Source organism: Amphibalanus amphitrite, unplaced genomic scaffold (assembly GCF_019059575.1).
Source record: "Amphibalanus amphitrite isolate SeventyFive unplaced genomic scaffold, NRLGWU_Aamphi_draft 000101F_arrow, whole genome shotgun sequence".
NCBI lineage: Eukaryota > Metazoa > Arthropoda > Thecostraca > Balanomorpha > Balanidae > Amphibalanus > Amphibalanus amphitrite.
In genome coordinates, this window is record NW_024881596.1 from 409,292 (window position 1) to 430,595 (window position 21,304).

Here is a 21,304-nt window from a genome sequence, read left to right on the forward strand (position 1 = left end):
TAATGCTCAATTACAGTAAGACCCTTTGAAAAAGTACACTTGCAAGACATCTCATTTATTTTCCGAATTACGGAACACTTTCCTCCTTGTTGTGACTCTGACATTTAATTTTTCAGATTAGAGTAGAGACGTTCTTTCACTGACTCCACTGTTCTTCCCATGCTGGATTGAAGTGAAACACCCACAGTTAATCATCGGTAGCGAAAAGTGACTTTGAATCGTCAGAATCTGCTTCAACTAGCTCCAAATGTCATTACACATCTCTCGTCGTGCTCTGCAGCAAAAAGCCGAGAGGCCCAATGAGCAGAGACCTTTCTTATGTCATGCCCATTGGTAAGGATGTCGCCAGCTTGCTCCTGGGAGATGTCCATTCTTACCGCTATCTGATGAGCTCACAGTCTTGGATCCAGCATCCACACCCCTAGAGCAGGGTCAATGTTTTCGGATTTTGTCACATTCTACGGAGTTTTTGATATTTGTTCATTTTGGACGCTGTTCCTGCCCTGCTTGAAATTAGCAGCTCAAACCTTAACAGTGACATATGATGGGCCACAACCAACAAGTTTAATTTCAGGTCCTTTTTAATTTCAGATGAAGGCATGGCTTTGAAATCGCAATACTTTATAAAAGTTCGGTTCTCGATTTTCTCCCTTTTCACCGAACGCGTAATCTTCTTCACTTTAACGGGCTCTAAAAACGAAACGAAAAGGACCTAGTACTTCAAAACTTGGTGTACACACCTAAAAATAATTGCAAAATGTGTGACCAAATTTTCATTAACCTGCGTCACCTGTAACTGTGTTAGGCTCAAAACTTTTCATTCACCCCGCGTATGTAATACCTGTTTGGTGTCCATGACTTTTAATCCATTCATTTTTGACGGGCTGGTCCGGGCTGGACGGGCTAGACCGGGCTGAGCTTTAACAATTTTACTATTGCATGTGTTCGCGCTGGGCCGGGCTGTCAACCCATGGGCCTGGGCCGGGCTGGACTGGGATTTTGCGGCCCGTGGCGAACACTGTTATATGGACTAAATCTACAAAAAATCTCTTTTGCAGCAAACATGTTCATATCATGACTTTATTTTAGTGTTTTAACCCTCGCATGATGTTACTGGCATCCGTTTGAACATTTACTAAGTAGTTTTAGAGCCTTCGTAACATGTTACGACGCCGTCAGTGGTAGTTGACACCTACTATGGATAGCGGGCAGGACGCCTACTGGTTGACCTGACCTGAACTGACCCGAGCTAGCCTAAATGCATGAACTCATAATCTGTGATCAAAACTAACATGAAATACGTGATCGGCACCCCAAAAACTCCATAACAGCTCCACTTTATGAATTTCTAGCAGGTCCCGAATTTATGCTTTTGCACCAATTTAGTTTACTACAATCTGTTTTATTTATTTATTCATTTATTCATTTGTTCACTTATTTATTTGCATAATCGCCAACAAAGCTATCTCCACTTAGGTACAGGCGAAGTCGGGCTTAAAATCAGTAAATGGAGAAACAGCGTAACATCAAATAAAGTTGTATTTCAGTTGAGACAAGTATAATAACACGGAACAAAAATGATAGACGAACGCGTTTCGGCTAAATCGCCGTCATCAGGGTCTAAAAGGAGAACAAGGGGCACACATACCCTGGGGGCACACATCGAGCAAATATCACAATCACAGTTCAATCGTTTTGATTTTTACATACGCTTTTAAACAAGCATGTGACAATGTGGTTACATTTCCTTTGGTTAAGACAAAAAAAAAACATCCTAAAAGAATAGCCACATTGTATACAGTTAACACAGGTGTTGCACAAATCACATGCAATCAGAACTCAAATCATCTCTCATACTGGGACGGGGCAAGGGTCCTCACGTCATGCAGTAATCGTGACAACAGAAAAGCTACTGAAGCGGCGTTTATTGCTACGAGTGATACCATTAATGTAAGGGTTGGTTTCATGAAGTGGGCAAAAGCAGCGGCGTCGTTAAGCATTTTAAACTTCCGCACATATGATTTATGCAACACCTGTGTACACTGTACAATGTGGCTATTCGTTTAGGATGCTTTGTCTTTACCAAAGGAAATGTAGCCACATTGTCACATGCTTGTTTAAAAGCGTATGTAAAAATCAAAACGATTGAACTGTGATATTTGCTTGATGTGTGCCTCTTGTTCTCCTTTAAGACGCTGATGACGGCGATTTAGCCGAAACGCGTTCGTCTATCATTTTTGTTCCGTGTTATTATAAAATAAAATACTGAGTAGGGGAGAATGGGGTAATTTGGCTGGTGGTGTAAATTGGCCGCCCCCAACTGGATATCTGATAAAAGTGAATGAAATAACTCTAGTCTGTATTCATTCGTCATGGGTAGAATTAACTCGAGGACAAATGTCAAAAATTTTCCCCCTGGTAGCTTTATTCACTATTAACCCGCGCCCGGGTGGGTCTCTCATGCCAACTTTGCCATGGTGGGGGTGGGGGGGGGGGCTTTTTGGCCGCACCAGATTACCTCGAAAGTAAGCAAGCTAGAAAGACACAGTAAAAGCAATAGATAGCTCGCTACAAGATCTTTCAGAATCACTTAGGTCATTTTTTGATCAGGTTATCGCTGAAGTCACTGGAGGTCACTAAAGATAAAATTTTCACGATTGTTGCACCCGATCTTGACAACTTCTCACAAATCGGCGCATAAGTCGGGAGCTAAGGAAGAACGCATTAGATAGCTCTTTCAAAAGCCGTTCTGATTAATCCCTCGGATTTGACCTAAGGTCAACGGTTTTGCCTCCAGAGAGCAAAAACTATCAAAATAGGACGTTTTTCGAAAAAGGTTTTCGTGTCATAACTTTTAACTCCAAGCTTGCATGACGCTGATTTTACCGGCATCGCGTTTTTTCTCGTCGAGACGCGTCGAATGAACTATAACTTGACCTGAAAAGGTCAACTTGAAAATTTGATCTCAGGTCAAATCACTGAAAAGGTCATGTTTGCATGTCATTCGACTTCTATTGCTGAACTGAACACATTTTTGGTGTTTTCAGCGCTCTAGCATGTTTCTATCTAAAGTTATTGTCAAAAAGCTGTTAAAAAAGCGTAGGACAATCCGTGAGGCACTGGAGATTAAGGTGCACAATTCGTCAATGAACAGGGGGTCGGAAAGGTCACCATCAGCCCTATTTGGGACATTGAGTTGAGATAGGAACATGTGTGCGTTTGCCTGTTACAGTGTGCCTTGAAATGTGTTTCACCACGATTCATTTGTTCGGTTTTTCGTAAGCTAGAGGATCGTCATCACTGACGGCACGATATGAATATTTGAATTTTTAGGTCATGTTTTTTTAGAAAAATGTATTTCAAACCAGTGAACAAGGCTGATCAATAAAGCCGAAATATTTGGTTATAGGTAATAATTAGTTTTACTCAGCGAAGCCCGTTTTGAAAACAATTAACTTTTAGAGATCTATTAACCTGAGGAAAAGAATAATGACGCTTCGGCAAAAAGCTGTTAGTAACGTTTCATGATCTGAGATGACCTCACGGGCATAAAAGTGGTCACAGGTACAATGTTCCGGTTCAGTGTGTCATGCTTACCTATGTCACGATGTTAAGGCCGCCCCACACTGGAACTCGCATGCGGGTTGCGGGTTTGCGGGTTTTGAGTTTGCGGGCATAATACCAATTCATAGAATGATTAGACCGTTCCCTTATGGTAACATCATGAATGCAGTGAAGCCGGTACACCTTCAGAAAATTGCATATAGTCGCAATACCAGCGCAACGAACCAAAATTCGACTCCAACGAAAAACCCGCAAGCCTCGCAGAACTCGCAGACCTCGCAGCGAGGAAAATCGAAAGTTGACTCAAAATCAACTTTTGGAATGCAATGCAAGGTCGCTCGCAAGCTAAAAACATGCAGACTCGCTTGTTAGATGATAGTGTGGGTCACTCAGCTTAGATTGTATTATTTGATTTTGAAGAAACCCGAAAATCCAAAAACTCGCAACCCGCATGCGAGTTCTAGTGTGGGGCGGCCTTTAGAGGTTGTTTTCGGCCAAACAAAGAACATTTCAATTTTCCCCATTGACTTATAATGGAGAGGTCGCAAAATTTAGCTGACCTTAGGTCACCGATATGAAACTTCCGAGATATACGAATTGTTCATACTGATTTCCTCATGTAAAGGTTTGAAAGTTTGAAACGAGTTTTAAACCTCTGGGATGTACACTGTATAGGAATGACAGAACCACGAAGCTTTTTAGAGGTATGGTTACTTAAGTTGACCTGGTGACCTGACCTTACGTGGCTTGGGGTCAACATCTTCACACACGATGAGGAATTGATGTATGATAAGCTATACAAAGTTTCGTTGCACGCGCAAAAAAAACTGGCAGGTATGGCCAAAACGCCTCCTCCCTCCGCCCCCGCCACTCGGGCAAAGGTTTATAAAACGTGGCCGGATTTCATTAGAAAATGGTAAACTTTATTTCCGTTTAAAAAGTTGTATTTCATGTAGTAGTTGGGCTGTAAACGAATTCCGACATTATAGCGCCATTCCTGGGGGTGATCAACGGTTCCAAGAGCAATATTATCTAGTTCCGTACAATCCAAACAAAAAGTATACCATTCGACGCGCCTGAGCGAGGCAAACACGATGCTGCTAAGTGCCAACATCGCGGCTCTGCGGCCGTTTTTTGCGAAGTTATTCACCAAAAAGGGAACCGTGCCTTGGGGCACTTGACGGTTTCTCATCAATATATTATTCATTCTGAGGGATTACCATATTTTTGTTAGTCCATGACAACTGCCAATAGCAATCCGCGCGTCTGAATCTTTGGTCATTTTTCTTCTGAGCGTCGACATATTTAACGATATTTATCAGCGTGTTGGGGTGGGCCATCACCGGCAATGTAATAAAATGAATACTGTGTGGGAAGGGGTAATAATAAAAATATTGCCCTCTGTGACGCCACTGTAGCTCTCGGGCGAACAGTACAGTATGGCCACAGAGAAAGTCACTGAAACCCCCTTCCAGACCAACACCATCCATGTAATATTCAGGTCGGCGGCGAAATAAAATTGACCCGGTACATCGTTGATGTCCTCGATAGTAGTGATGTCAATTACAGAAAATCGGAATACCGATACCAAACCAAATACCAACCAAAACCATGGGGAAATACCGAAACCAAACCAGCTTGGGAACATGAGAGAAATACCAACTTTTTACCGATTTCTTAGCCTCTTATGCATTAGTGAGGATTCATGATACCAACAAAATACCAAACACATTAGGATTGAAATACCAAATACTAAGTTGGTATCGGTTTGGTATCGGTATACCAAAAAGTTGGTATCCGATTGACATCTCTACTCGATAGCATGCAACTTGGCATCAATCTGCCTCAGGGGCCAGGGCAGCCACCAGGTCCGGGGTCTCGGCGTCCTCAGCTCCCTTGACGTAGGCTAAAACAGTGGATGAGCGTTTGGCTAGAAGGGGGCGGATAAGCTCAACTGTCAAGTTAACCCGCGCCGTGCTGATGGTCATAGTTTTCCGTGTCGTGCTGAGGGGGAGGGGGCTTTTTCACACGTCTAACTCGGCTCCTGGGCCACGTGGTGACACGCGGTAAGTGGCATTCAAAACAGCGTCAAAATAATGAAGAAAATAGTTAATCGTTTTTTAACCCGCGCCCCACTGGGGGGGGGGCTATTTATAGCCCCCCTCCCGTTTTTCTGCAATAACTTCCAAACCGCTTGACGGATCGACGCCAAACTTTCAGTACCTTCGGCTGCATCAATTTGACACCTTGTGTCAAAATTTGAACTTCGTAGCTACCATAGATCGGCCGGAAATGACGTCAGAGTGACGTCATGTTCGTCCGATTTCGACGCAAAACATTGAACCACGGCAATCACTCCCAAGAGCTCAGTTTTTAAGCTAGATCCAATTTCTTTGCATGAAAGGACTCAGAATTGACCGCGCTATCAAACTGCTATCTCGGATTTTCAAAATTTTGAAAATTTCGAAAATTTTATATAATAATATTCAAAATTTATATTTTTATATTTTTTTTTCAAAAAGTTTTTGACTTTTCGAAAAAACCGGAATATATGTGACAGAACGCATGATTATGACTATCTCTAGCAAGTTTTAGCTAAATATCTTCAAAAATGGCCAAGTTATACGCATTATTGCAAAAAATTCACAATTATTAATTTTTCAAATCAAATTTTTAGTACGTATTTGACATCGTACACCAATATAAATGGCACCATCGTGTTCCTGAGCTCAAACTGCATCCAATAGACACCTTTTTTATTGAAAAATTTTAACTTCAAAATTTGACCTTTTTTGACCTGAAAGTGACCTGACCTAAGCTAAATTCGACTCAAAATGACCTCGAATGACACAGACGACATCAAATTCGAAATCTATGGCCTAAATGGACCATAAAACATGTGTCACGTGACCGACGCATGATATAATATTTTCGTGACCTGTGATGACCTGACCCTGACCTGAAAATCAAAGTACAAGTTTGGTACCCTCAAGGTATCTAGAGCATCTGTTCACGAGTGTGGAAACCAAAAATGAGCCTGATCTGACTTGTAAGACGGCGGCCAGAGCCGAAAATGTGTACAAGCCAAAATGTAATAATTTTTACTTTGACCTAACCTGTGACGTCATCGGTGACCTCGAGGTCAATGAAATTAGGTTTCGCTCGACAGTTTTTTCCGGGGCTATCAGACGCCGTTTGAATTTTGACGATCGGCCCAGTAGTTTCGGAGTTAGGAGGGGGGGCTATGAATAGCCCCCCCCCCCAGTAGGGCGTGTTATACACAGACCCCAGTGGGGCGCGGGTTAAGTCAGGTGAAAGGTCAGGTCGCCAAAGGTCAAATTTTGCCTAGGTCAACGTTTTTTCTTCAAAAAGCGGCGCACAACTCGGGAACCAATACAGCTACCCAGCCGATAACTCAAAAACCAATAGACGCAGCAAAACGGACGAGAGGCAAACGAAGAACGCGACGAGACACTTCCGATGAGTACATGAAAGTTGAATTTCAAGGTCACAGGTCGGGTCAAGGTCAGGTCAACCACATGAAATTGGGCTTTCAGCAGCATAGGTCCAAAACACCTCTGGTGACCAGGACCTGACCTTTGACCTGACCGAAAAGTGACCTAAGTAATTTCGCCATTATTCCTTACGCTTTTTCGAACGTCGCTTTCCCCGTATCGCTACATGGCCCAGGAGCCGAGTTCAAAGGGGGTGTTCAAACACCCCCGCCCACCAGCAGGGCGTGTAATTCCAGGACCCCCAGCGGGGTGCAGGTTGTATTCACATTGTATTCATTGTATTCACATTGTTTCGGAACTTTCCCCAATCGACTTGGGGCTATTACAGTTCCAAAAGGTCGGTAACAGCGAAAAACAGTGGCGTCATCACATCATACATAGTGAGCACAACACAAATGCCGCAGCATTGATAAACATAACGAAAAATGATAATAATATGAAATGCATGCATCATGCGTCGTGAACTCGTGAAGTAGTCACGAGAAATTGCCAAGATTCCGTTCAATAGTTTGGAAACCGTAGAGCGATAGGTAATCAGAAATCGAAGATGGCAATTTGATTGTTCATGGTACCTATTGGCAGTCCAATGATGTTTACGGCATGTCTGTATGTCTATTCTGTGATTTTACACCTATGATTTTTTTTAACGTGTCGTTTTTTGTCGAAAACTCAAATCATGACGTCACTAAAACCTCGATATCTAAGAAAATTGGACCGATTTTTTTGGAAACTTTGTCACAATAAACTTCTATCAATTCCCTACATGTACCTACCTACACAAAATTTAGCACAAAAAAACGTACCTATGCTGAAATTCTGCACCAGCAATATTCCAAGTGTTCGTGCTTACAAACGGGCCAATTGTCTATATGGACTCTCAGCTGCTCCCGGGTCATGCGCAGCGCTCGCCGGCTGAGCGTAGCCAGGCGACAAGCCAGCCCGTCACCGCAAGAACGGCGCTGCCTCCCCCCCCCCCCCCCCCCCCTCCTCCCGACCCCGTCCCCCGACCGGTGCGGCATTCCTCAGGCCACAATAGTGACTCCCCTCCCTCAGCTGACCCATCCTCAGGTGCGGTGTACACTGGACAAATACCTCTGCCGGGGCTGACGGGGTCCATGTTTGAACAAAGGATTAAGGGAAGCCTTCAAACATCTCAGACGGAGTTTTCGCCGAAACTACCAGCTAGCGCCATCCACCGGTGAACGGCGGTACTAAACTTCATTCGCTAGTTCCCGAAACGACACACCATGGTAGTCTATTGGTATATCAAAAACGTATATCACATAGAGCACCTGTGTTAACAGCACAGTTAGGTTGGTGGTTTGAAGGTGAGAATCTGGGCCTTGAAGATGAAAGCTCGGCTGGCCGGTGTGGTGGGCTGCAGCGCCTTGATGTCGGGTGGTTTGACCGTCTGTCCAGCCCTGAAGCACGAGCCCTGCTGTTGCTCGACGAATACGAACGAAGTGGCTCCGAAGGCGCTGGCGGCGCTGTACACCATCCCGGTAGCCACCAGAAACACGAGCAGCGCCTTCTCCGTCGTACTCAGCTTTCTGAGGGAAGGGGGCCTCTCAGATGCGAAAAAATAAAAATAGCATGCAAGTCGTAAATTGATCTAGAACGGTTCGTCCTTGTGCAGCATAATTCATCGATGCACAGTGACAAAATTATTTGAGTCTATGAGGGCTGGGCAATGGGCATCGTGCCTGATTCTGTGGGACTCTTCTTGTAGGTGGCACGGGCGTCTGTCTGCCCGGCACCCAGCCTCATACATAGATGGCGGTGCGGCGGCTAGCGGGGTCCATCCGTCCCGTGAACGCTACACCCCACTCACATGTTGAGCTCGGGGCGGCTGGTGAGTCTCAGGTACATGATAGGCGGCACCACCATCGTGATGATGATGGCCAGCACGGAGAGCAGGTCGAGCACGTTGCTGAAGTCGGGCAGCGCCTCGCTGACCAGCACCAGAAGGCACATGCAGAACGAACGGAACGTGTACTGACGCCAGCTGCCTGTAGTAGAGGCAGACAGATGGGTTGTAAGCCTGTGTCTGTCCCAAACCTGTGCTTAGGTTCCAATCCAATCCAAAATCTCGTGCTGACTGAATACGTCCTTTTTTACCTCAGGACTAGCTCATCCCCATCCTTGATCACATTTCTCTAGGTGCTGGGCTGACGGTTGCCCCCACCAGAGGCTAGCCGGAGACGGCAGCTACAGCAGGCGCATGCCATGGCCCTCCGGGTTGGTCGTTTTAGAGACTGTGTGGCCGGTTCCACCGAAGCACACCCGATCTAGCGAGATGGACAGACTTTATTTGAACCACATATTTCCCTCCTAGCCTTGCATCCCATGCTCCTGAAATGGCTCCCACCGATTGAAGATATCTAGCCCAACACAAACAACCTAATAGGTATAAACGATTATAAAGGAATCATATTGGTTTCAAGTTACCCACCTTCTGGAATGGTGAGCATTTCCTCCAGTTCTTGATACAGCGGGTTGATGTAGATGATGAAGGAGGTGAGAACATGCACCAGCATCAGACTCTGTCAAGGCGGAAGACAGGCATCACATATCGCGGAGGCCCGAGGGAGACGTCATTTTATTCACAGTATTCACGGCTAGATTTATTTCATCTTCTATTTCTTCCTTCATCGTCAGCTCGTAAACGTGATTTAGTTTTCACACGAAAGCGAGCGTTATGAGCGGTGTTCAGCCAGTCGTAATGGAACCATAAATAATATCATCGACATTTCTTCGAGTTGGCTGCACCAAGCCGAAGACATTTCAAATCTATTGCATCGAAGATGTCGCCTACATACTATATTTCGGCGTGCCCAAGCGATATCTTCTGAACCAATGGACTTTCTGCGAAGACCATTATGTCATGGCTGTGTCTTCTTCGTACCCAGTCAGTGCTCGCATTCACCTGTGTGAAATCTAAGGTGCACCTTACAGGAGTGGCCGTAGAGAGGTGAATGCAAAATATTGTGCTGTTTACAATGCAGTCTTCTGATTGTCATCACGATCACTACTCATCTTCGACGTCTTCGGCGAAGCTTGTATCTACGTGAGGCATTAGGAACGCAATGCAATTGAAGAAGTTGCATTAAAAGAACAACAGTATAACGAGCTGAAGCACGCACAAATACGTGCATTTGCTAACCAATTATTAGACAATGATGACCCTGCGTTTTCAATGCTTTACTGCGCCCATTCATTTCATATTCACCCCGGCTGAAAAGTCACGATTTGTGTGGATGCCGTTGTACGTACAGATAAATAAATAAATAGATAAATCAATACAACAGTAGCCATTTCTGTAGCTCAATCATTTCATGATAGTCTTATCAAAGCCGTAAAGCCACGAAATTGTATCATAATGGCGGCTTACATATGATCTCCACTTCAAAATATGTTCCAAAGGGGCTCTTATGCGTACACTTTTCAAACCGTCACTTGATTTCCGTTTCTTTCACACTATGATTGCTATGCTATCGTGGCTTCCTCTCGATAAGTATCGACAGTGCATGCCAATCGGGCTTGGCATAGAATCAAGGAGCGACCAGGCGAACAAACAGGCCAAAATATGGATTATGTCATACCGTCTATGCAAATGTGATTGTTTCGCAGCGATTTGTGAAAAGCTCGCTTCCATTTAACGGACAAACTGCGGTTAATATTGCCTTTGTTTAAGTTTTAATAACATCTACGATGGAAGGTACTCTTTCGGCCACGCTGAAGTCATATAACATGACAAAACTAACATCAACAAATTCTCACTCTATACCTATCCAATGGCCACTTCTCAGCTTCCGGGGCCCGGGGGATTCCATTGACATACTATCATGAGTATTGATGAGTGCATGACGTTCTCCGATACATCTGTCCTTATCTATACGCTAATGACTCACACCGTATATAGTCACACTTTCTCGTCCCATCGTCGGCTCACCTGTATAGCCAGAAGCAGGCGGCCGGGACCCATGTTGTGTATGATGCTGGAGCGAGCCTCAGAGCCGATCAAGGTATAGCTGGTGGCAGCCATTGAGCTCACCATAAGGCTCACCACTGTCGACAGAAAACAGAATAGATAACCACGTGATAGGAGCACGGCGGAAAGGGCTTGTTGATTCCGGTGGTAACCATGTTTGGGTTTGCGAACAATCTATGGAATAAGTTATCTTTTCTGGCAAACATTACTTATGGGCTATGGCATACATTGTGTTACGCCATCGAGTGTTTTTATTCAGAGGTCACAATAACCTTCGCCCCAGTGGGCGGGGGCATATGTTACCAGTTACCACCCTGCCGCGTTTTTTTTGCGTGTGAATAAAAAACCACGGCGCCTAGCGCGGCGCCGCTTGGGGTAGCTTTTGGTACATCAATTTTGGACAATGTGTGAAATTTTTGACCCCAGGTCATGTCAGGTCAGGTCACCAGGTCAAGCTAACTGACCAAGCCTAAAAAAGTTTGCAATCATGTCCAGCCTGCAGTGTTTGTCAGAAAGGTTTTAAACTTGGTGGATTGCATGATGTTATGGGCGCCTACAATTTGTATATCTCGTTTTTATATCCGTGACCTAAGGTCAGGTCAGTGGCGTGACCTTTCCATTACAAGTCAAGGGAGAAAAATGAAAATGCCTCTAGATCCGTGTGCAGCATAGGGGAAGTTGGGGCAATGCCGGAGTTGGGGCAAAGCCGAAATTCGAGATATTTCTAAAACCGTACAACATGGATGCCACGTCTCAGTGATGCTCTGAAGCTTAAGTGACTACAATTATCGCATGTTTGTTACGAGTCGTCATTTGGAATACTTCGGCTGTGAGGGCGCCAAAAGCGTTTTCAAGGTACGTTTCCCTTGTACTACATGCGCCTTTGAAGCTGCATATCTTACTCATTATGCTACCGTTTGTCTGGCCAATTCGGTCAAGTAATCTTCAGCATGTCTTTGCATAAGTGTGCTGCCTATTTGAAATTTATACAGCACGTTTAAAAGTTATGGGCCTGCAAATGAAAGTATGGCTGGCTGGGGTAATGCCGAAAACGTGCAATTACGCACGTTAAAGCACGCTACGTGGACTTTACTGCTGTAGAATAGCAACGCGTATTTTTAGTCAAACAAATTACACTTTCAGCCGGCACAACGGTCTGTTACCTATAAGGAATGATTTATCTGGTATTTTCTTATTATATCACACAATTATAACTTCCAGTGTGCACCAAACGTCCTCAAGCTCTTAAAACGCGTGTCAGCTTTGATGAATTTTGGATAAAGTTTGAGGTAAATTGGCAATCAATGTCGGCATTCCTCGTAGATCATTTATCCCATTTTCGGCTTTCCCCGCAGTCCGGGGCAACGCCGAAAAAGTCAGTTCTTTGATATTTTTAGTTTTTGCGCTTAACGGTATGCGAATTCATCAAATGCGCCTGGTATGTTTGAAAGACAAAAGACTGGCCTCTCGAATGACGCCAACAAGAATAGCCTACTCGAGGGCAGCGCTTTTCGAGGAGCGCTGTGGCCCGAAGGTTTGGACTTTGAATTGTGAAAAACGCCCGCCCGCCGGAAAACGCAAACACCGCAAAACGCGCAAAACGCACGCCCGAAACGCCAACGCAAACGTCGCAAAAAATAAACAAACGCCCGCCCGCCGCAAACCGCAAATAAAAAACGCAAAAACGCCGCAAAACAATAAAACCGCCCGCCAACCGCAAACAAATTTAACACCGCAAACGACGCAAAAAAAAAGAAGAAAACCGCCCGCATCGCCCGCCCGCCCGCCCGCCCGCCGCCAAAGACAAACACCGCAAAAAACACAAAACGCCCGCCCGCCGCAAAACGTAAACACCGCAAAACGTGTAAAACGCACGCCCGAAAAGCCAACGCAAACGGCAAAAAATCACCCGACCGCCGCAAACCACACAGAAAAAAACGCCGAAACGCCGAAAAAAATAAAACCGCCCGCACCGCACCGACGCTAACTGCTAACCGAAAACGACTAAAAGTCGCCCGCCAGCCGCCAAACGCAAACACCGCAAATAAGCGCCCGGCCGCAGCAAGATAATAATTTATCAGCGGCTGGCATACCGCTAGGCTGGTCATTTTCACAAATCAAAAAGATATCTGCAAAAATCTCCTAGATGAAAGCGCCCGATTAAAAAACGGATGGCACGTGCGTGTTCCTCGCCCCCAACTTCCTTCAGGTCAATCGTCATTTGGGTCATCTAACGCATTGACGTATCTGCAAAAATCTCCTAGATGAAAGCGCCCGAGTAAAAAACGGATGGCACGTGCGTGTTCCTCGCCCCCAACTTCCTTCAGGTCAATCGTCATTTGGGTCATCTAACGCATTGACGACCGGCTGGGTGGAATGAACATTGCGCCAAGAAACGTAAGTATATTGTCAAAAAGAATCCCCAGAGTGGTGGATCCCAAAAGTTTGAAACTACCACTTTGGCCCACTGGACGACACCTTAAACAGTTGCCGACCGGATGACACCCATTGTTTGGTCACCCACGCCATAGTATGCATCATGGGTGCGCCGAAATGACCAAAAGTCCCAATTTCCGGTGTGCAGGGTCATTTTCAACGGCACGTGGCACGTGGTTCTGGACTTTTCCGGCCACTTTGCGACATACCCATGGGTAGTGCACCGAATGGTGGTTGATCTGCAAGAAAATGGGGGGTCGTTTGGATCGTTTTCGAGCAATCTGCCGTGGAACGCATTTTTTCATTTTCCCCATTGGCTTAACACGGGAATTTTTAAAGTCACGTGGCACGTGCACCAGATGGTCCGCGGAGGGGAGACCCATACCAGAACGTAGATCACCTGGCCCACTAGAAATCCTGAAAAAATCAGAATATTTGGACCAGCCGTTTTCAAGAGCATCAAGTTGTACTGATCTCAGGCAGCTTTTGCCAAATTGTCAGGGAACTCAGATTTGTTTTTCAATAGAAAAACACAATTCTAAAGAATAGTGTTTTAACTATTGACAACAAACCTTCGGTTATGTTGTCTACCTTGCGTGCTACGGGCGTCAGAAAAAAAGTATTCGGCGTTCCCCCAACTTCCCCTAGTAACAGTCCAAATATTTCAGAATCACAATTATTTGGACCACTCGTGATGACCAAGGTGTCATTTTTGCTGATAGCCTCTAGAAAGGTCATCCGAGGTCATTTGAGGCTACAAACAGATTTTTGCCAATAACTCGCGATTGGAAAGAGATAGAACGCTGGGGATGGTCTCATTGTGTTTATCTTGTTGAGACGCATCGATTGATATGCAACATGACCTTTTCCGGTCAGGTCATGACCTTGACCTGAGGTCAAATTTTCAAATTGACCTTTCAAGGTCAAATTACATATGGTTCATTCGACGCGTCTCGGCGAGAGGAACACGATTCTGGCAATAGAATTGTCGTGGCTTTTTGTAGTCGAAAGTTACTGTCGAAAAACACTTTTCGTAAAAACAGCTATTTTTGGAGTTTTGCCCTCTGGAGGCTAAACCGTTGATCTGAGGTCAATTTTGATAATGTTCTTATCAAAAGAAGAGTTCAAAAGCTATCGATTGCTTTTCCATGCGTTTTTCTAGCTACCATAGTTCCTGAGATAACGGCATGTTTTCTGAAAAATATATTGACCATTTGCAAATTTTGACCTTTGATGACATCTGCTGACCCCAATACTGCTCTAAGATGAAAAATGACCGAAATACTTTCAAACGTACGCATTGAGAGTTATCGACTGCTTTTCACCACGTCTTTCTAGCCCTCTTAGTTTTTAAGTTAGAGGTGGGTGGTAGCATATGCCCCCCCCCCACCCCCCCACCCCCACCCCCACTAGGGCGAAGCTGGCTGAGACCGCCACTGGGGCGCGGGATAAAATAGGACTAGCACACGTCACGCTCGTTAGATGTGGGATGTGTGTACTGAGATGTGAATACGTTAGATGTGTGTACTGAGTACCTACTGACGTACGCGTCTACGTACGTTTCAAAGAATAGCTCCACCGATGACTATTTTTAGAATCGTTCGAAACATCATTTATCTTTCGCAGACAGACCTAACAACCACTCAGCAGTAAATGTAATGCGTCACTCCGATACGTTCCCTGAGCTGCGTCACGTTTCTTACAACTTGGTCCACATACGCCAGTGAAAAATAGCGTTCAAAGGTAACACACGGGGAACACGGGACGGTATAGCAGAGCTACCCCGTACACTAGTTCGCAGTCAGTTTGTGTTTGGTAATTCGTGGAATGCCGTTGGCTGCCGGTCTGCCCGACAGCGGCCGGCAGCTGCCTTTGACCCGCTCGGGGCTGGACCGCCGGCCCACGCCGATCAAAATGCCGGAGCGTGCCTCATGCCGCGGCGGCATTGAGTGTGGGTCGGCCACCGGCAGCCGCGGCCACAGAGACGTTCCCACGGCATCCACAGACCGGTTGGCAGACGACTTCGACTCACGGACCACGCCCAGTGAGTGCTATACCTTTGGTCGCCATGGACGGACGTGAGAGGTTACCGGCGCGATCTCAGCGGCACCTGAAACCGACCATTGGCCACTCCTGGTCCCCTTGTCACAGTTCCCGGGACCCCATCGCATTGCATCCACCGGCTAATGGTCATCCAATAAAAATGAACGAATATTGATAGGCATATGTAGATCACTACATTGAAAGCAGAATGTCAAACCCAAGGCAGCCCCACTTTGGCTCTTTTGTTTGTAAACATACTCCAAAATAGGGCTTGGAGGGACATCAGATGTTGAATCGGGAGAGAAATGAAATGCCTTTGAGTCCACATGACAGACGCTTCTCAGAAATTGTGGGCGGCGAGGCTAGGTGACTAGCTGACCAACTATTTATTTTGATGTTCAGCACATTGAAGGTACGTACCTGAAAGGCTTCCCGAAACCCTGCAAATCCACACATATTCCAAATTCCGGGGAAAGGTGGACATTCCAGTAACAAGTGTTCGAGTGGATACGAAAGGTAGGCGTATTAGGACAGCATATATGATAGGTGGCAGGCCAGACCGTCACTTCGTTTGTCGCCAAAACCCTGGCCCAGTGTTGCTGTCCTACTCCTGCCCAGCCCGCCTTCGTTATCACTCACCAAGAAATACGGCGGCCAGTGCCGAACTGAAGGCAGACCGGTCTCGCATGTCTGCCTGGATGGTGGGCTGCACACCGCCGGAGCTGAAGCAGTTGGTGACGCCGCTCATGCCGACCAGCATCCGCAGGGGTGAGGGAGGGATGCGTGGGGGAGGCGACGGACGGTGACAGAAGTCGGCGCAGAGCTTCATCAGCAGTAGCACCCAGGAGGCCATCGAGGTGGACAGACCCAGCACGGCCACCATCCTGTCAACCGGAAAAAAACATAGCGCTGAGATATTACACGGGAAGGTGGCGGAACCAAACTTTGGTCCCACTATCCCCACAATGTGCACAAGACAGTGCGCAACAACACGGAAGGGTATCAACTAGACGATTAAACATACAGCCCTCGGCGCGGCGGCAGAGTGGGAATCCCGACAGCCAAATAAATGAATGCCAGTGTAGTGAAATGTAATACACCAGCCTAATGTGATGTCTGTCTGCCCTTCCCTGTCGGCACCCATGTTGTGTACTTTTATAGCCACCTGACGGCTTGAAGGCAGAATAAAAACGTGCATACGGGCATTGAAGGAGTCTGTAGTTTCCCATTCGAGCCGCATTTAATGCCAAATCGACAATGTGTGCAACTGATACAACGGGAACTTAAATGCACACAGGACCCATACAAACAAGCAAAAGTCCACTAACACGGAAAGTTTCAATTGAATCATTATAATCTTCTCAAATAGTCTTGTGTAGCCTGAAATCGTATACATCAGCTGTGTCAGTTCACCCAGCATCGACTGCCTACATTTGGAAGTATTTAGGCATCCCCACGATGACTCACCAGAAGTTTTTCGGCGACTCGAACCACGTGAAGGGGCAGAGGAAGGCGGCCATGAGCAGGATCAGGACGCAGACGGTGGGCTGGGCCGGGGGGAAGACGTAGCGGACGATGCTGGCCACCAGGTCCGAGGCCAGCACCAGCAGCATCACGCTGCTCAGCGTGTCCACGGCCAGCACCGCCACAGAGATCAGATGTCTGTGCCGTACGGACAGTGAGGTCAGGGGTCTGTGAGTAGCCAGACAGCCAGATCAAAAGTCCGTGAGCACATAGAGAGGTTAGGTGTCTGGCAATGGCCGTAAGGAAATGCGGTTAGGAAAAAAATCAGCCGTTTGGTAGATGCCTGTCTTTCGGGCGAGTCTCCCCATTTTACTAACTTGGCCCAGTATCCGAGTGCTCGCTCGGCCATGACGGGATATGGCTGGTGGACGACCCCAGACAGAGACGGGTCCAGCGTCTCGACCAGCATCCAGCTGCTCGCCAGCAGGTGTGAGCAGAACCAGCTCTGGAAGCCCAGCACGGCCAGCACCGGCAGACCCAGCCAGCCTGAGGGCGGCACAGAGGGCCATCAGCGGCAGACCTAGCCAGCCTTGAGTCTGAGGGCGACGCAAAGCAGAGTAGGTATATAGAACATCTCGCAAACTGTCATCAGTGGCGGGCCCAGCCAGCCTGAGGGCGGCGCAAAGAGTCAACATCGGCAGACCCAGTCAGCCTGAGGACAGTCGGGTCGGCTTCAGGTGAGAAATGACGTCAAATGGTGGATCACAGCTAGGCATACACTATTGCACTCATTTACATACATCATGCGTTTATAGTAAATATCGTGTTGAATTAGATAGCACGATGTGATAGCAGTGCTTTCCAAAGTTAATTTGGATATATCTGTGTTTGTGTCCGTTAATGGGTTCTTGGTTTTCTCGCCCGTTTTCCGGGAGCCTATGTGAGGCACTCCGATGACATTCTGCGGTGGTGTTTTGTCATTGAAGGGTCACGATAATCCCGAGGACCGGCACCTAGCCACAGACAAGGAAACGAACATATTAATTTACCACACCGTTATGCATCAAATCCTACTATAAACACGACGGGCGTGATTACGGTGACCGGTTTTTATTTATGCGGAAGCTATTTCATCTCATGCTGCTGGTGATCATTAATTCTTAAACGGTCGAGCCCCCAACCGCAGGCACAGCAACAGCGGGCCTGAGTATTTGCACCTCGACGACTGTTTGCATAATTTACGGTAACTTCCTCTTGGGGAGGGAAAGGAGAATCATTCTCAATGAAGAATACTGCCGCCCAGCTCAAATCATGCATAACTAACTTCTTTCATCACGAGGTGGTGGTGATATCGTCGATATTTCTATCGGAATGGTAAAAGCCTGTGGCATTGAGGAATATTCCTTTGTCACCAGTGACCGGAATTTCTCACGGAACGGCGGTAAAAATATTGAAGATGACTTTCTTCGTTACATCATTTCCAGGTATATCCCTGAAGCTATAAATAGTACGACATAGGACCCACTAAATACATGTGTGTTATTTTCCATGTACATTGTATACAATGTACCTACCTATTACCTATTACCTAACAAATGCTAGCGTCAACACAGACGTTTAGCGCCCGTAGATGAGCAGACAAAACGGCCGCAAAAGAGTACCAATGCATGCAATGCTAACTACATAGGTTTACTTACAATACACATGCAAGCATGTGTATTGTGGCTGCCTAATTTTTAAGTCTCGTCTGCGCCTTCGAGTAGTAGGACTCACCGAGGAACGCCATGCCCTGCGGCACGTTCAGCAGGTTGGCGCCCACGGAGGTGGACGTCAGGAACACGGCTGCCGTGATGACGCCGTAGCCCTCCTTCTGGAGGTCACAGGTGCCGACTGAGGTCTGTCGGGTCGCTGACCCAGCCCGGGTCGTCGGGGCAGACACGGGGCCGGAGCCGGGGGCTGAGGCAGAGGCTGGGACAGGGGCCGAGGCAGAGGCTGACACAGGGACTGGGTCCAGAGCTGAGACATGGGCCGAGAAATGAATGGAACCTGGAGCTGAAGCGGGTGATGAGCCAAGAGCTGACACGGGAGGCGAGCCGGCAACTGAACCAGAAACTGCATCAGGAGCTGATTCCGAGCCTGCCGCTGGAGGCGATCCGGCAACTGACTCTGACGTTGAGCCCTGGTCTGACTCAGGAGCTAACTCAGTAGCTGTTCCAGGAATTGCCTGTGGTTCTGAGCCTGAAGCTAGGGTAGGCGCCGAGACAGGCGCCGAGACAGGCACCGAGACAGTCTCCGGCCCTGGCGTCGAGCTGGTCCCTGGTCCAATGTCCGCCGCTGAGACCGAGTGAAGTCCGTCGTCTGTCGACGAAAAAATGATTGTTCATAAGACGATAGTTGGGGAAGACAGCTGATTAAACTGATGAAGACTGATGAAGACGAATTGGACACGATTGCCACACATGTGTTTAGATAGATGCCTGTAATTTTGGGTGTAAGAAGAGTTCAGCACAAAGATGCTTGTAAGAAATACGGAAAATAAAGGAGCACATGACTTGATTAGACGAAGGAGACGCTCGAAGTAGACTACGTGACTACTAGGGGGGTAAGCGAGGAGTGGTGACCGGTGACTTCAACTCCTGGCCAGGAACGTATCCAGTACGCGAGCCGCCGAGTTCTTTACTCGGCGTCTCTACAGAACAGACCCGTGAGACGCTCGCGTTAACGCTAATGACCACCTGTGCAGACTAATTAAGCAATGTATGTGCTTGCAAGCAGCAGCGTCGTATACGATTAGAGCCTGCATTTCCATATTCACCTGCGGGGTACAATGACCATGGGGCACCGCCCAAACTCAAACTGCTCAGCAACAGAGACTCGATGCCTATTTCTTCTCAAAGACTACAGCATTTTAGGCGCAATTTCAAAAAGTTAAAGACCAAATTCAAAACGTTCACGTGCATTTTGAATGTAAACTTTTTGAATTTGGTCTTTAAATTTTTGAAATTGCGCCTAAAAAGGTGTAGAAAAAAACGCAGCCGTAAAGTTTTCTCCGATTCCCTGCTCTGGCCTATAGTTCTGGCATTTGAAGCCTGTATGCTATTTCTTTAAAAGGGTGGTTGAAAGAGTCTTTTTGCAACTCGCCCTTTGTAAACGTCATGACACCTCGCACGTATAAATAGCGGCCCGGTGTCCGGAAGCTAAGCATTACTTCAACCGTGACTGTGAAAACCTTTACGAACTGATTCTAGTAAAACGCAAACCACTCATCAGCAAATGAGCCGAAAGAGGCCGAGCTCAGAAAAAATGCATGGTGTACAACTTGCTGCCTCATGATTACAGTTTATTACAGAGTTACGTTCATAGTGAGTGAAAATTGGCAAGCATCAGGTCCCTAAAATTGCCATGCTTGGCCTTTATTTCTATGACATCGAATAAAGCTATTCTTATAGAGACGTCGAATGAATTTTAGTCGTCTCTGTTTGTTGTTTAAACCCTCGGCTGAATATATCAATCAGTGGTTTACGCTTAACATCGTAAGTTTATGTAACAGACAGGCATTAAATTATACGAGGGGGCATTTCAAAGCTTTCTCTGGCCCTGAATCGTTATGCTGCTGTTGCCGCATGATTGCCACTTAATGCATTTGATGTGCTTTAGCGCCAGCTTATATCTGGCAATGGTTCTCACAGTTCAAATCTCAAAGCACCTGGAGGTTATATGAGCTTCTCCCATGAACATTATTTTCAACACATGCACGGCAGTCTCCAGTAGTATGGCCCTAGGGCGCACTTTCCGTTTGTGCAAGGCCAGATGCAAATGTATTCGCCAGAATTCATTGGGCTGCAAAGTGCCGAATCGACTACCAATCAGACCCAAGGCTACCAGAACTGCAGGCTTATTCTACGAAATATGGCGCAAACAAAATATACCAGTCAGATCAGCCACAGGCCCACAACAGGTGCGCTCCTGATGCCGTTGACTTTACTCCTGTTATCATGAGGGTCTTTCCCTAAGAAATACATTATAGAAACACTCGATTTATGCATTGCAAATGCATTCATCACTTAGCTCATGACCAAGTGATTGATTACTTTGTGATGCCATTTGAGGCTGAGGAAATAGAGGCATCAATGACCACGGAAACGTTGGCTTGCGATCGGCAATGGCGTGAAGAGAGCGCTAATATTCGCTTCGTGCAGCATGCTATGTGAAGTAATGGGCTTCTATAGTGATGCGACAGGGGCCTCTGTATAATACAGTGTGGTAGCAAGTGTGGTGGTAACTGGTGCAA

General features: G+C 46.6%; 1 protein-coding gene across 1 annotated transcript in view; it reads right to left on the reverse strand.

The window, feature by feature from the left end:
- Positions 1–21,304, reverse strand: part of LOC122380590 — a 28,173-nt gene that overhangs the window by 6,335 nt on the left and 534 nt on the right. The window contains exons 2-9 of the mRNA XM_043363871.1: positions 18,787–19,371; positions 17,391–17,559; positions 17,017–17,211; positions 16,189–16,433; positions 11,032–11,147; positions 9,532–9,622; positions 8,911–9,088; positions 8,330–8,629 (exon numbers count right to left, since the gene is read on the reverse strand). Of these exons, the coding sequence (XP_043219806.1) occupies positions 8,389–8,629; positions 8,911–9,088; positions 9,532–9,622; positions 11,032–11,147; positions 16,189–16,433; positions 17,017–17,211; positions 17,391–17,559; positions 18,787–19,371 (1,820 nt within the window). The 3' untranslated portion in view covers positions 8,330–8,388. The remainder of the gene's footprint in view (positions 1–8,329; positions 8,630–8,910; positions 9,089–9,531; positions 9,623–11,031; positions 11,148–16,188; positions 16,434–17,016; positions 17,212–17,390; positions 17,560–18,786; positions 19,372–21,304) is intronic.